Genomic DNA, 15,848 nt, shown 5'->3' with positions numbered 1-15,848 from the left:
AATCAGATTTTAAATCTGCGATAGAAATTCTGGTTCATAAAGAAAAAATAGAGGAACATCCTGAAGCTTTGGTGCGTAGCATAGGAGAGTTCATGAAAAGAGACTGGCAGATTAAGATCAAGCACACTTACAGGGAAGGAAACAGAGCCGTAGATTAGCTCGCCAAGAAAAGTTTAGACATATACCCAAAATTTGTGTTCATTGATCAACCCCTAGGAGAGTTAAAAAGAATTCTTGATGAAGACATTAGGGGCACTATGTTGCCAAGGCTAATTTTTAGTTGTTAGTTTTTTCTTTTGTTGGGCGTAAAGCCCCTTTGTTTATCGAAAAAAAACTTAATTAATAATTATACTTAATTAATTACTATCAAAATAATGGAAACAGGAGCCCCTGACCCTCCATCACAATGCCGGAGCTATGAACAGCGTACCAGAGACAGGCACATTTTCCACACACGTAGCAGTCTTATAATGCACCACCTATTATCAGCATCACATGATGATTTTGAGTGTAAACACCATGGAATTTCCCTAATCCCTATTCATTTTTCACTTCTTACCCGACGCTGCAAAATAACCTTTCTCTCCAACCAGGTAATTTTCTTCCTCCCAATTCGTTTTTTTTTAAATTTTATTTTCTTGTGTTTGATTCTTCTTCCCATTCACGTTGTTGATTAACATGCGAAGTAAAATTTAATAAAGAATAATATCTAGGGCTTCATCTTGCACACTAGCCTTCCCACGTTCTCCGGTTCTATATATCCCAGACATAATGATACAATTAAGCTCCTGTTCCTTGATTCTCTAAAAGGTTTTATCTGTTTTGTGTTTTCAGAAACCCTAGAAAAATTGGAGTTCGAAGGTGGCATGGAACCATCACCATCAACGCGATACAATCTGCGATCTCGTGGTCGTATAATCGGTAACCGCCTTTTGAGGTTACGCCGAGGAGTTCCAGTCTATAATAGCTCCGCAAATCATCATCACCAGTCATGGTTGTTACTTGTTACAAGCTTCATGCTTTCTCTTCTAATTATTATTTGTTTACTTAATTATCATTCCTGCCAAATTAGTGATATATTGTTTTTTTTTTCTTTATGTTTTTCCTTTACAAATCAATTTTGCTTGCAATCAAAGTCAAAAGCCTTGTAGGCCCTCCGTTAAAAAAGTGTGAGTAAACTTGAATCCTGTTTTTTTCCTCCAATTATGATAATATTAATACTTTTTCTTGCAAATAAATCTTGTTTATTCACCAAAGACAAAAGCCTTGTGGACCCTCAATACTTAGAGGCACTGATGAGGAACTAGGGTGAGTCAAACTTAAATTCTTTTTTTTGTAATAGTAGGTTATATCAGTTTATATATATTTCTCTCTCTCACAAATCCATTTATATATTTATCTCTCGCAAATCCATTTTGTTTGAAGAAATCAACGGCCAAATCGTTGTATAAGTAGTAAAGAGTAAGTGCACTTGAACTCTTTTTTTATTTATTTTTGTTTCACAAATGATATCTTTTGCAGTGTAACAATTTGTTATTTACCCCCCATTTTTTCTCTAAAAATTCTGAACTCCTATAGAACACAGAGACAAAGTAGATTATGTTATATGGAGATGTTTCAACCTTATCCATTGGTGGCAATGCAACACTACAACAAAATGCTAAAAGAGGTTAATTAACTTCTCTGTCATTTTTTCTTTAGTTATGTTACTTTTATGTCAGAAAAAAATCCGTTGCTGTTATTTGTTATTTAGGGAGAACAATACTAAGTTGGTTAATGTTACGTTGGTCCAAGGATGTTTTGGACTTCCAATGGTCCGTAAAAACTTTTCAAAATGATTAAAATAAGAGAAAATCTCCACATACAAACGTTTTTCATACAAGTTATTTATTTCTTATTCTTTTTCTTTCTTCATGCCTCCTCTTTTTCTTCTCCTTCTTCTTTTTCCGTGCCTCTTCTTCTTCTTCTTATTCGTTTTTGAAGTGTTTCATCTTCATCGTCTTCTTAAAATATCTATATATCCTTATTCAATGTATATTAAATTTCTCAATTGTCAACCTTTTTCACCTCTTCTTTCACGAACCCAATTCTCCCCCATCCCTTCAGCCCTCTCCCACCGGACCATACCATCACTTACCCGAAAACCCCGCCTTACACCACTCCATGTTCACCACTTCTGATTTATCTTTTTAAGCTCTCACTATTATTTGTGTTGTATCTGTTGTCGTTTTTACTCTGCCAACTGAGAAAGTGTATCTGCATGAACTTTCGTTGTTGAACCTGCGTGAAAATCCACAACGTAGTTGCTCTAGTAAGGGTTTTGTGAGTTAAATTCATGTGTGGTTTTGTGAAGAAAATTAGGGATTTGGGTAGGAGTGAGGGTTTTCCTGAAGGTGATGTTGATGGTGGTGAATTGGAATTTGATTTTGATTGGTGTGAGAAGGTTGTTGGGGTGTTGAAAGGCGAGGTTTTGGAAAATGAGGTTAATAGTAACGGGGAGTGTGAGGTTTATGATTTTGAGGAGGTACATGAATGGGAGAGTGCTGTGGAGATAGAGCTAGAGGGCATTGTTGATCTTGAGGACAATGCTGGGAAGGTGCCTTTGAGGAAGAAGGCGGTGATTGCAGTAGAGGCAACGAAGAGTAATGGAAATGGAAAACTGAATGAACAAATAGTAATGGTGACTGAAGTTGTTATTAGGGCTAATTTAGAGAGTAGGTATATAATCATCATTGTAATATTAATAGTTTTAAAGTGTTTCTATGGCATTGCAAGTTTTCAACTATGGGTTTATTGCTATTGCTAAAAATTGCAGAATCCAAAATGCAATATGAAACCATCAAAATGTGCTTTACATAATCCTAGAATTTTACTCTTCTTGAACCGATGGTTCGCAGAGAAGTAAGCAAATAATCGCAATGAATGTTTGATACTGTAATTCATTCACTGATTTGGGATTGAGAGCAGGGAGAGACAGGGACGTAGGCAAATTTAAAAGAAACAAGGGATAAAATGGAGTTTTCCAATGCTGTGTATTACAAGATTTCCTTTAGTTTTGGTTGTTACTTTGATTTTTAAAAACTTCTGTTGCTACTATTTGTTTTTCAGGAAGAACAGTACAAAGTTTATGATTATGCGAATGGGATTATGACGGCTTTTGAAAAAGTTGGTGATTTTCATCAACTGCACATTTTGGGTGTGCCAAAATCTTTTGAATACATGCAGAACTCACCGGATGATGATGTTCCTGTTAAGCACTTTTATGCCCGGATCCATCAAGCACCCAAAAAGGATACTCATGTAGATTACTGTGAGCCTTTTGAAGGAGAAGGACCTCCATTGAGAGGTATCTTTTCTGATTTTTTTTTTTTACTTTACCTCCAGAATTTATCAAACCGTCTGACTTTCACTTTTTGGAGTATGTTGTAGGTTTGGATATTAGGCGAATCGTTCCCTTGTGCTGTAAATATTGTGGTCTTGCAAATGGGAATGCTATCGAGTCAAGATCATTAGAATTGAGGTCTTATTTTATTACTATCTTTTAAATCGTGTGTGTGTGTGTGACATTATAATGACTGCTCTCTTTTTATTTTGACATTGAAGCAAGCAAGCTGAAGCTGATGGAGAAGATTCGGATTCAGACTACTGGGAGTGAGAATCATTTTATGGTTTCCTTTTTTATCATATCTATCCCATGCATATAATATGTGGTGGATGGTGTTTGATTTACTATGTTGCTTGTCTTTGTATGTTTTATGTAGTGGTTACTCGGACCCTAATCCCCCTAAAAAAGAAATCAGAGGAGCATTAGCAGAATCTAGGAGAAGGCGTTGAACCTACCTTAGAAGACTTTAAGGACCAACGTCCGATCTTGAAAGCACTTCAGGTTATAATGCCAAAATCTCAAGTCAGCACACTTATCTTTATCTGGCTGGATCTTTACAGGCCTTAGACTTCTTGAATATTCTACTATAATTTTTCTTTTATGTAGAATTCGACTTTTTTTAGTGCGGTCTTCTTTATTTTTAGTATTGAGAATTCTCTTTTAAGACTCCATGAACAATTAATGAAAACCTTCATATTCATACCAGAACCACAATGATTCACAAAAAAAAAAAAAAAACTTTTGATGTCCAAAAATTTCCTGCATAATTGCTAAATTATCACTTATTCAAGAATGAAAGAAGAAATCAAGACATTTTTTTCTTTGATAAAAAAGAGACAAATAGTGGTAATTTAGGCCGAAAGTATCAAATTTTTAATTATTTTAACTTGTGTATTTTCTAAAATAAAAATTTATTAATATTTGGTTGCGATGTGAAAATATTAATTATGAATCATAGTTTTAATATTTGTCGGTGTAGAAGACAATGTCTGCAGAAATGCAGTGTATGCTTTTTTATTGTGCCAAGAAGATTAGTAACATTTCGAAATCTAGTTGGGATTTAGATGGTTTAGTTAAGGTAAGATAGTAGCGATAGTAGCAAGTAGAGGTGTTCGCGGTGCGATTTGATTCAGTTTTTGAGGGAAAAGCCATCCCATCTGATCGTCTAATTAAATTGCGGTTCAGTTTGGTTCGGTTTTTTTGTCAAGGCTATCTGAACCAAACTAAATCAATTAAAATCGGTTTGGTTTGGTTCGATTTGTTCGATTTTTTCAACCAATTAAAAAAAATACTACCATACTATTATGCAAAGTCAAAACATTGAAATCGACAAATAGAAATACATAATAGCTAACAAATTCTTGATCTAATGAAACTTAATGACAACAGAATTCAAATACGACAATTAAAGAAGTTTAATAGTTCAACAGTCATTTTTCAAGTAAGAAAGTGCAACATCATTTAAACTAGCATTATCAACAGTGATAAAAAAAACTTGGGATATCTCCTAGCTCAACAAACATCACTCAATCTTCCTACCAATTGTTTCTCCCTTGTGATTCTTGATAGCACAAAAATTCAAGATTCTTTTTTGCAGTTTCTAATTAGCATCAATATAATGAGCAGTGAGGCAAAGATAGTTCAAGTTTTGCATAGATGACCAACAATCAGTTGTCAAACAAACATTTTGATTTGGTTGAGAGAAAACAGACTTCAACTTAATTTTTTTATTTAAATAAAGCTTCCAACAATCCCTAGCAACTGTGAGCCTTCCAGGAATTGAAAATTTGGGTTGCAAACAACTCGTATAATAACGAAAACCCTCCCCCTCAACATGCGAAAAAGGCAATTCATTCACAATAATCATTCTAGCAAGCGCTTGTCTACAACGATCAATATCAAATGACACGGCAGAATCTTTTATCACATCTTGAAAACAAAGAATCTTTTGGGTAAGATCTAATGCTTCCTTCGAAAATTTTTTGCATTGCTATCACAAGTATAACTAGCCCCACACCAATTACATTTAGTTCTAGGATACTGTGGATTACTAGTTTCATCTTTAGTAAAGTGATCCCATGTCCAAGACCTAGGTCTACAAGATTTTTTCTTACCTTCGTCGGTCTCAGTTTCAGCGGAGTCATCAACGGGAGCTTCTTCAACAGCCCGCCTTTTCCCTCGGCCTCTACTAGCAAGCTTCCTTGTGTTTCGATGAGGAGCTGGGACAGGAGGCAATGCAGTCGGAGATCTGATGCTTGTTGATTCATTCGGAAGAGGAACAGGCGGCAATCCGAATTCGCCCATATTCTCACTTGAACTGACGTCAAACTACATAAATAAATACAATAAATCAAGGCCAGAAACACAACAACAAATAAATTAAAAAACAGCAATAAACTGCACAATAAATCAATAACCAGCAATCCAGCAATACCAATTACCAAGTTATCAACATTCAACAATAAATCAATAACCAGCATCCAGCAATAAACTGAACAATAAATCAATAACCAGCATCTAGCAATACCAAATTATCAACAATAAACTAAACAATACACTGATCTCAATAAACTGAACAATAATTCAATAACCAGTAATACCAAGTAGCAACAAAGTTACCAACTTTACCAATAATTCAATACCAACTTTACCTAACAAGCACTCAAACAGCAAGTAGCAACAAATCAACAATGCACCAGTAAACAGCAAATGGTAAACATTACCTGAATCGGTGGCTCGAGATCCATATTGACTTAGGAGGAAGGCTGAGTGGGAGACTGGGAGGTACTAGGTTGAACTGATGATCGTGGCCAGAACCCAGAAACGCTGCTGGGTGGTGGCATCTCAACTGCGACGGCGTGGTGCTGTTCTGCCCTGTTGAGTCAGTGGGTGGTGGTGTGTTCCTGGCCTTCTAGGTCAGTGGGTGGCGTGCTGGCCTGATGTGAGACGGCTTCGTGTTGGGATCTCTGCTCTGTTCGCGTCTCCACGAAGTGGAAGGCTTCGGCATTGGGATTTGGAGGAAGGCTTCGCGGTGGTGGGACTTGGGAGGAACGTGGGTGCCGCAGGTGTGGCTGGGTGCGCAGGTGTGGAGATTTGGAGAAGAGAGAGCGACTGAGTACTGAGCTAGGTTAGGGATTGGGGATTTGGGGGTTAAGGTCAGGGACGCTCACACTCGCGCAGCAGCACTCGTTTCATTCGTTTGGGGGAGGGTGGGGTTAGTAATTTTTAGGGTTTTTTTCTAACCGGTTCGGTTCGGTTTGGTTAGAGTTTTCATGGTCAAAACTGAAAACTGAACCGAACCGTAAAAAAATAGCTAAACAGATTTTTTTCGATTTTTTCGATTTTCGATTAATTCGGTTCGGTTCGTCGATTTAATTCGATCCGGGTCGATTTTAAACACCCCTAGTAGCAAGTGAGTATGCTAGGAAAGATTAGCAACATTTCCAAATCTAATTGAGATTTGGGAGGTAAATAAGCGGAGATGGTAGTGGGCCTAGGCCTATTGGGTTTTTTTTTTCTGACTGTTAACTGGAGAAAACAAGTAGGCTTTGTTATAGGGACTTTGCGTCTTTGTGACAATATGGTATTGCATGAAGTCCCCCCTAAAAACCGTTTAATTTAATTAATTTGTTCAACTGACTTAATTAGTTTTGATAGAATGAGGCAAAACAAAACAAATTTATATAATGGGAATCATATCCCACCAGAGACGACGAGACCTTCAAGTGATATGCTTGTATTAAGAAAATAATTAAAATATATTAGAGTTATAAAAATTAAAAATACATCTAGAAAGTAATCCAAGACTAGCATACCATACTATATAATAGAGTCACCAAAAAAAAAATACCATACTATATAATATACTACTAGTATTTTTTTTTTTTTTGTGACTATATATATATATAATAGTAAAAAAAGTAATCTATCACATTAATTTACTTACGAAACTTATTTGTGAAAAAATAAAGTGTGCTAGAAACGCTTTACCTATACGTACAAGATATGACATCATAGGTAGTTGGAGAAAGATTAAAAGTCCATTTATGTGTAAGAAATATACTTTTTGTCTTTTGAAAATTAGATTAAATACATTGTAAAAATGATTTTTCTTTTTGCTTTTTTTCGTCATGAAGAAAATTCTAATTATATATAATTTTACGAAAAAATATAAATATTAAATGAAGGCTAAACATAGTATCCCATTTGAGTTTTTTAATTTTGCTCGTTTGTTTTTTGGCTGACATAGTCCAATTTTAACTTTCAATAACGTCATGACCAAGTTCTTGTTGAATTAGGAGATATCGTGAATAAAAAAATAAAAAACAAAAGAAACTTTCAATAAAGTGTTTCTTAATTTAGCTTCTATTAATTGAACCTTTTTTGCGTAATTTTTTTTATTGGATTTATGCTGAATTTTTTTTCTGAAGTCACCAAAGATCGAAGTAACTTTTAGGTAATAAAAATTTTAATATCATTTCATACAATTATTTTTTTAAAACATTTCGGTTGATAAGAGTTGGGATGACAATATACACCGTATTTGTGGGTACCCAATCCAATTCAACTCAATTGAGTAGAGTTACCAACTCGATCCACAGCAGGTAGGGCATGGTGCGGGTTGGATACGGGTGCGGGTTGGGTGTGGATACGGATTGAATCTCAACCTTATCTGACTAACCTGCATCTTATATATGTATATGTTATATACTTATATAAAAATATATTACAAGTAGATGTTGAACCAAAGACTTCTCACTAAATACAAAGATCCTTAGTCACTAAGAGAAGATCATTAATTGATAATTTAATACGTATTTTTTTTTACATAAAATTCAGTTATATTTTAAATTATCATCAAGTTATATAATAATGTTGTATCTTTTTGGTAATCTGCAGGTAAGGTCGGGTACCCGCGGTCCGCGGATTAAGAACAGATAGAATTAGGGTTGGGATATTCTCGACCCGCAAATAAGATAGAGTTGAATTTATGTAAAAATCTTAACTTATGAATAAAATTAGGATTGGATCTAAACCCTATATTATCTTACCCATTGTCACTCCTAGATAAGGGCAAGTATTTGAATAATTATATTAAAAAAAAAAAACAATGAAAGTCTTGAAGAAATAAATGTAATATTAGTGGTGGTGATAATATATATTGGCAATTGCAAGGAGAGTTGAGTGAGATCCAAGTATGCATGTTTCTTAGAATATCTTGAACCTTGCATTGGAATCTCCTCTCTCACATGGAGGTGATTACTACTTCTAGAACTTGGGAATAAATCACGCATTATTGAAATCTTTTGTTCATTCATCATTATTATCATTACCGTATACTTTTTCATTTTTAAAATAAGTACGGTTTTTACTTTGATTTTCCAATGAATATTTTATTTTTTTAATAAATCTAAAAGATAAAAGCAATACTTATTTTAAAATAGAAAGAATATATTCAATGACCAGCTCAAAAATAAAGTTTTTCTTAATCAATCTCTTCATTTATCAAAGTACGTGTAGAAAATTTGATCAATCATAAGTAGTCTCTTTATAAGTTAGAATCCTTCATATATGTAATTATTCAGTTGTAATCATAGTAAGTCTCTAAACTAATTCATTAATATATGTAATTTAAAACCCTAATTCCAAATTGCATGCAACTCATATATAATTAATTTTATCATACAATTGATCATATTTTTAATATGTCTTTTTACATAATTTTTTTATTTTGTCTAAATTTTTGTATGTTTTTTTTATTTGTCTTATTTTTTTGGAGTCAATAAAAATCAAAGTCTCAAATTTTAAGTTATAAAAAATATGATATTATATTATAAAATTATTTTTTCTAATAATTTAAGCTAATAAAAAAGGCATATGAATGGGATAAAATTATCTTAAATTTGCTCCATATGATGCCTAGTTTAGAAAACAACAATAAAATAGTGAGATGATCACAAATTTGTTGAAATAGGAGTGGTTCACAAAGAAGATGGCACAAGTTTTAACTTTTAAGCAATCATGACATGAGACCATATATATTATTCATATTCTAAATTCTTCAACCTGAAACTCAAAATTCGCAAACAAAAATTAGTATATGGATTTCTCCAAAATAAAATAATAACAATAATAAAAGGTGCTTTTAAAGTTTAAAGTCTTTTACGTCTCGATATTTTCTTGGTTATACGACTAAGATCGATATCTTCCTCTTTAATTTGCACCAAGGAAACCCAATTTTGGGAAATCAACTTGTTTGCAATAGAGCATGACCATCCAACTAATACCTTAAGGTTTAATGTTTTTTGGTTGATGAATTTGTAACACAGTATGTGAGTTTTGATATGAAGGGATAATCTATATTAAAAGAGACTTTATTTTTTGAATTAGCTATATAATGTATATTTGTGTTATCATGGTACAAAGAGTTTAGAAAAGAAACGAAGAATTATTTTAAAAAATATTATTTTTATTATTCATATTTTTCATCTGTGATTACAAGGTTCTTACCAATATATAGACCAACAGTACGCTAAGAGTACACTTATTATGGAATAATATCCTAATAAATTACATTGATTTGTTTTCTAATTCTCTTTGATATTTTCCTGATTTTGTTCTCTAATTATGATATTCTAATAATTAGTGGGACAGGATTTTCGCTATATTTAATTTCTATTTTTAGATTATGTAATTTACAATGTTCTATTCAATTTTAAAATTTAAACTAAGAGAAAGAAATATATAAATAATTATATTTTTAACTGTTTGCTACTAATATTTATGAGATTAATAAATATTTTATCTATTTATATAGATGTCAATTAGGATTAATATTTGTGAATTAAGACCGTTTATATTAATGTTATATTTTATTTGTAGTTATTAGTGATGGTTTTTGATGACGATTTTAGACAGTTACTATCTGTTGTCATTAATAAAAAAAAAAGCCAACTTATCAAAACATTGTGATTAGAGTGTGTTGAGAGCAGGGGTGCACATGGTCCGATCCGACCCGAAGATCCGACCCGGCTCTGAATATTTTAGGGATTAATTTGGTGTGATTTCACCGGGTTTAGGGTCGGGTAAGGGGTCTCAAAAATAGACCCGGTCGTTATTTTGGGTCAGGTCCGGGCCATAGTTCGGGTCACCCGAATTCGGTCCGGTGGCTCGATCATCATACACAATTAATACTTTGTGTTATTAGTGACGAATCATGGCTATTCTTATATGGAATTTAAATATTGTAAACCTTAATATTTTGTGTTATTAGTCATTATAAGACTATAAGTTAATGTTTTATGTTTAGAATGCATATATAAGACTTTAGACTAATGCATAATATTGTGTTATTTGTATTGATTTAAATATTTGGTGTTATTAGACAATATTAGTATTGATTGTGATTATGCTTTAGTATTGATTGTGGTTATGCTTTAATTTTGAAGAAGGGTTGGTTCTTGTTATATTTTTCTAAATGAATTTTACCATGTCAAATAATGGTTGGAGTCTTGGAAGTTTAGATATTTTTACATGCTAGCTTACAAGAAGGTATCAACGTAATGTAATGTTAATGGCCCGGTTTTTACCCGGTTTTCACCCGATATAATTGCGGCCCGAAAGTATATTGGTTTCATCGGGTCTAGGGTTGGTTTCGGGTCTAATAAATAGACCTAGTGTATATTTCGGGTCGGGTCTAGATCACATTAAACCCAGTTTCACCCGACTCATGTACACCCCTAGTTGAGAGTAAACTTTTCCACTGTGATGCTTCAGAGCTTCCATCAATGCGATTTATGTTGTGTGAGCTTTTTCTATATCCTGTTTCATTGAGTATTCGTTTTGAGTTTTTTTTTAATGTATTTTCTCTGTTTGCACTTCGCATTTTCACTTCTAAATTTGTATATAAAATTCTTATTCTCTTCTTTTCAATGTTCTGAAAATCGGTTCGGACCGACCGGTCGAACCGGTTGAATCATGAACCGTAAAGAAAGACGGTTCGAACAAACAGTAAAACCGCAAATTTCAAAAACCAGTTAAGCCGCTGAACCGACTGGGAACCGGTCGGTCGAACCGAATCGTGACCCGGCCGGTTTTTGGAATGCGCGTCCAAACGCGATCGTTTCAATCTCTGTGGGTAACTCCATATGCCCAGAATCCCAGATCCAGCCTCCAGTTTGCCCTAACCCCTAACTCCATCCTCCCAATCTCATCGTCCCTCACCTCCGTCCCTCACCTCCATTTAGCACTTCAGCCACCGCCTTGTGCCGCCGCCGTCGTGACAGGGCTCGCTCCCTTTCCCTCCATCGCGCAGCAGCCATTGCAAGCTTCCTCCCCTTCCATCGCGCAGCCACCTTGGGAAATGTTGAAGCCTCCGTCGCGCAGCCACGTCGCCGTCGTTCCTAGCTTTGTTGGTCACTCGGTTCAAAGGTGCTCCACCACTGCTCCTTGTCTTGGTCACTTGGTGTCTCTGTCAGTCTGTCTCCCTCTTGCATGCTCTGTTGAAGGCATCTTTGAGCTTCCAGGTAATTTTTTGAACTGTGAACTGAAGGCGTCTTGGTCACTCTGCTCCTTGTCTCTGTCCCTCGTTACAATAATTGTTTGATTGAATAACTGTTGCATGTCTCTGTCTCCCTATTGAGTATGATTTAATAATTGTTTGAATCTATGAAGCTCTGTGAACTGAAGTCTGATATACTAATAATTTGATATAGTGATACTGAACTGTGAAGTGTGAAGGCTGTGAAGCTCTGTGAAGTGTGAACTGAACTGTGAACTTTGTTTAAGCGTACTTGATTCATAAGCGTACTTGATTTATAATTCTACTTTCTTTGCAATTGTCTCTAAGCATACTTGATTTTTTGGATTTAGAGTTATTTTTTATTGAATTTCTGGATTTGAATTTTGAATTCGTGTTTGATCTGCAATTTCCGTTTGATTCTTCTTATTGTTGTTGTGGTTGAAATTCAAAATTGAAATCTGATTCCTCTTTTTCATCAATTTCATATTCTAGACTTGTTCATTATCTTTGCATTTAAGTGAGCAATTATAATCTGTTAGCTGGTTATATTACTCTTCTAGGACAAACTCTAGCGATGGCTCAAGGCAAGAGAAATATGGAATGACTAACAAACCCCGAGGAGAGCCTGAGGATGCGGTTTGTAAAACTGATTTTTGAATAGGTTCAATTTTTCATGTTTTATTTGTTAGTAAAGTAAAGTGATTGATTATAACTGGGTATGGTGCTTTTATTAGCATCGATCGAACAAAGGTGAAAGAGGTGTCTTCCGAAGTATCAAAGTATATCCACTGGTAATGTATTAATCTTATGCTTGTATTTGAGATGTGAATGAATCATTCTGTGTATGTTTCTTATTTGAATTCCTACCCCCTCTTTCTTTCTTTTGTCTTTATAGGAACCAAATGACAAGAGACTTAATTATGAATCACCTACAGATTTACTTAGCAAGGTACTTACAAACTGTATTCCATTTCTCCAATGTTAATATGATCCATACTTTCTTTGATATATATTTAGCTAATATTTGAGTCTGATTTGCAGCTGTCCCTGGTTTCTGAAGTAAAAAAACCTGCAAAAATGCCATCTAAGGTGCAGCCAATTTCCTAGGTTCAGCTATCTCAGCACTCATATAACAACTTAAGATTCTTTTGAGTGGGTAAAGATTTATTGAAAGAGATTCAGAAAAGCATTTTCTTTGAATGATATTTTAAAGCTTACATTAGACTATAATTATATTTTTATGTGTTTATTTATATTTTATTTATTATTTTATTATAAAAAAGTTTTTTCGATTCAACCACAATCAAACCGATTGAACCTATAAACCAATAAACCAATAACTAGAACGGTTCGATGATCAGTTCGATTTTCAGAACCTTGCTTCTTTTTCATCTTCTATTGATAAGTTATGAGTTCTTAATGTTTCCTATATATTCTATGCGTTAATTTGTTTTTTTTTTTTTAATTTTGACCATCATTTTAAATGATAAAAACTGTTTTTTTAACACAGTAAAATGATAATTTTAATTATTATTTTAAATGATATAAAAATACTATTTTAATAAGATAAAATAATATAACTAATTTCAACCGCTGTTTTAAATGATAAAAAATTCGTCAATTACACTAAATAAAAACGACAATTTCTATTTTACACAACTAAAAAATTGATATTTAATTAGGTAAAATTATTTGCAACCACAATTTAAAACAACTAAAAAGCATTATTTTAATTGATTTTAAACATTAAAAAGCCAACATTTTATCTAATTTTAAACATGATAAAATAATGCCGTCTTGAACATGACAATTATAACTGTTTTTAAAAAACTGTCGTAGTATTTAAAATGACGTTTAAGATTGTAGTGTTCTCAACGTCTCTTAAAAATGACATTTCTTAAAAATATTATTTTTTAGTATAATTGTTAAAATTATCGTCACTATAAAAAAAATCGATGTTTTGAGAAAAAAATTTGTAATGGCAAAATACAATAGATTGAGACAATACAAGAAGGAAAAAAAAAAGAAAGAAAGAAGTTTTATTATCTCATAATATTTTAAATAGATAAAAAAATAGAAGAAATATCATATTATCTTAAAACAAAAATATTTTTTCTATACATATTTTTCCGATATAATTTTATATCCAGAGAAAATAAAATACCGAGTAATCACACGATTAATAATAAGTTTTTTTTTTTCTAATATATATGGTAGAAGAAAACAAAACTTGCATTTAACACAACAATACAAACTATTATATATAGGGGGAAAATTTTGACCTCACAGGCCACATCCAATCATAATTAACAAAATTAATTAGGATTAGGAGCATGATGGCAACAATATTCTCCTTTTCTAATTCCTCCTGATTAATAATGCATCTTTGAGAGAACTATGTATAAATAATATCTAACACCTAATCATCTATCTTGATTATCAAATTCAACCAAAATAGGAAATATTATCACTTGAAATTGTCCCATAATTGGAAGGATCAGTCTGTTGGGGGTAAACCATGGAAGAAGAAGTTGAAGAATTAGGAGGAAGTATGTCATGATTAGGTGGCGGAGGAGGTGGCGGAACGGCGATAGATACGACCTCCGATGATGAAGAAGAAGGAAGCATTACATGATGAGAAGATGAGGGTATGATGGTATTATTAACTTCCCTAAGTTTGTATTTGATTATTTCATCCCTCACAGCATTGAGTTCAGCTATTAGATATTGGACTTGTTGTTGCAAAGAAGAAATTGCACCCATGCATCCATAAACTGGATCTTTTAGCCTCACATTTGCTTCATAAACTAGACTATTTGCAGCATCAGCCCTTTGATTCTCAGGCACTTCCTATCAACATATTATAAGAAATTATTATTAGTAATTCAATAATTGAAAAATATTTAATTTTAATTAACTGATCGTGTAAAGAATTTTATACCATTTTCAATCAGATTTATGCGTTTAGATGACTTTCTAAGTACAGCAATACACGATTAGTTGTGTGTCTTTTATATGGTATAAAAATTAAATTAAAAAAAATATAACCAATTAAAAATATTTTTCAAAATATTTTTTTTATCTCTGAATATATTTATTATTTTGTTTTGAAATAGTTATTATTGAATAGGACATTTTTGGTCACTCACTGTTCAGATACATGATTCATTACTACTAAAATGTGAGAAACAATACACATAAGGAAACAAATTAAATAGAGTAGTATTTATTCTTATTATTTACCATTAACAACTTTGAGACATTGCTGGCACCAAAGACTTTGTGAACCGAAGCAAACTTTTGGGGCTCATGAGGAGAGAAATAAGGAGAAAAGGGACATTCTTGAGCACATCTTCTTCTCAAGAGCTTGCATGCAGCACAAGGGGTGATTGTATTTAGGGTTCCTCCAGAAGCAGCTTGTTGTTGACTACCTAACATGTGTTGTCTCCTTCCTTTTTGACCATCTCCTTCCCTCTTGATCTTCTTCCCTACCTCATCATCTGATCTCTCCCTGTCCGATCGTATCAAACAGAAACTGTCATGAAACTACTTATCCAAAAATTACGAAATTATTCGAATGACACAAAAAAAAATCATAATTAATTATCAAATTAATTATTTTTAGGTATTGAGAGAATTAGGAATTTATTTTGAACTTGGTTTCTTACAAGTACTAGATTAATAAAAATTTTGTCATAGTACTAGGTTAACCGACTTTTTTTTGAAAAAAAAAAATTGTTATAGATCTGAGCATTGTTTGAAAATTTGTATTGAAAGTGAAGCAGGTTTTTGTACTTACCTTTCTCTGGACATTCAGGCATGCTCTCTGAATATACGTTGTAAGTCCCACTTATGAGTTATGAAGAAAAATTGAAGTTCCAAGGGGTAGAAGAAGAAAGAAAAATATGGGTAGAAAATTATGAGTGTACTTAAAAGGCAAGG

At 33.2% G+C, this 15,848-nt stretch overlaps 2 protein-coding genes and 1 long non-coding RNA gene across 3 annotated transcripts; 2 read left to right on the top strand and 1 right to left on the bottom strand.

Annotated features, from left to right (window-relative positions):
• Positions 1–4,093, top strand: LOC112762442 (uncharacterized). Its single transcript, XM_025808277.3, has 10 exons — positions 1–593; positions 835–994; positions 1,137–1,169; positions 1,258–1,308; positions 1,426–1,461; positions 1,579–1,669; positions 3,109–3,346; positions 3,430–3,520; positions 3,604–3,651; positions 3,762–4,093. Exons 2-10 carry the CDS (start codon positions 867–869, stop codon positions 3,832–3,834), a joined length of 789 nt encoding a protein of 262 aa, XP_025664062.1. The 5' UTR covers positions 1–593; positions 835–866; the 3' UTR covers positions 3,835–4,093.
• Positions 4,094–12,494: 8,401 nt separating this feature from the next.
• Positions 12,495–13,123, top strand: LOC112764107 (uncharacterized). Its single transcript, XR_003182999.3, has 4 exons — positions 12,495–12,542; positions 12,641–12,697; positions 12,802–12,855; positions 12,948–13,123. It is a non-coding gene; the product is annotated as an uncharacterized lncRNA (long non-coding RNA).
• Positions 13,124–14,085: 962 nt separating this feature from the next.
• LOC112767411 (LOB domain-containing protein 15) lies at positions 14,086–15,848 on the bottom strand. Its single transcript, XM_025813270.3, has 3 exons — positions 15,706–15,848; positions 15,150–15,417; positions 14,086–14,756 (listed from the first exon to the last, which is right to left on the bottom strand). Exons 1-3 carry the CDS (start codon positions 15,717–15,719, stop codon positions 14,352–14,354), a joined length of 687 nt encoding a protein of 228 aa, XP_025669055.1. The 5' UTR covers positions 15,720–15,848; the 3' UTR covers positions 14,086–14,351.

The sequence above is a fragment of the Arachis hypogaea genome, chromosome 17 (genome assembly GCF_003086295.3).
Source record: "Arachis hypogaea cultivar Tifrunner chromosome 17, arahy.Tifrunner.gnm2.J5K5, whole genome shotgun sequence".
NCBI classification, from domain to species: domain Eukaryota; kingdom Viridiplantae; phylum Streptophyta; class Magnoliopsida; order Fabales; family Fabaceae; genus Arachis; species Arachis hypogaea.
Note: the sequence above shows the minus strand (reverse complement) of the source record. Positions and strands in the feature narration are given on the sequence as shown.

Coding starts and splice junctions, on each gene's coding strand:
- LOC112762442 (XM_025808277.3), top strand. CDS start 867: ATGGAACCATCACCATCAACGCGATACAATCTGCGATCTCGTGGTCGT. Junction 995..1,136: donor AATCATCATCACCAGTCATG/GTTGTTACTTGT, acceptor TTGCAATCAAAG/TCAAAAGCCTTGTAGGCCCT. Junction 1,170..1,257: donor AGGCCCTCCGTTAAAAAAGT/GTGAGTAAACTT, acceptor TATTCACCAAAG/ACAAAAGCCTTGTGGACCCT.
- LOC112767411 (XM_025813270.3), bottom strand. Junction 14,757..15,149: donor ATGTCTCAAAGTTGTTAATG/GTAAATAATAAG, acceptor ATATGTTGATAG/GAAGTGCCTGAGAATCAAAG.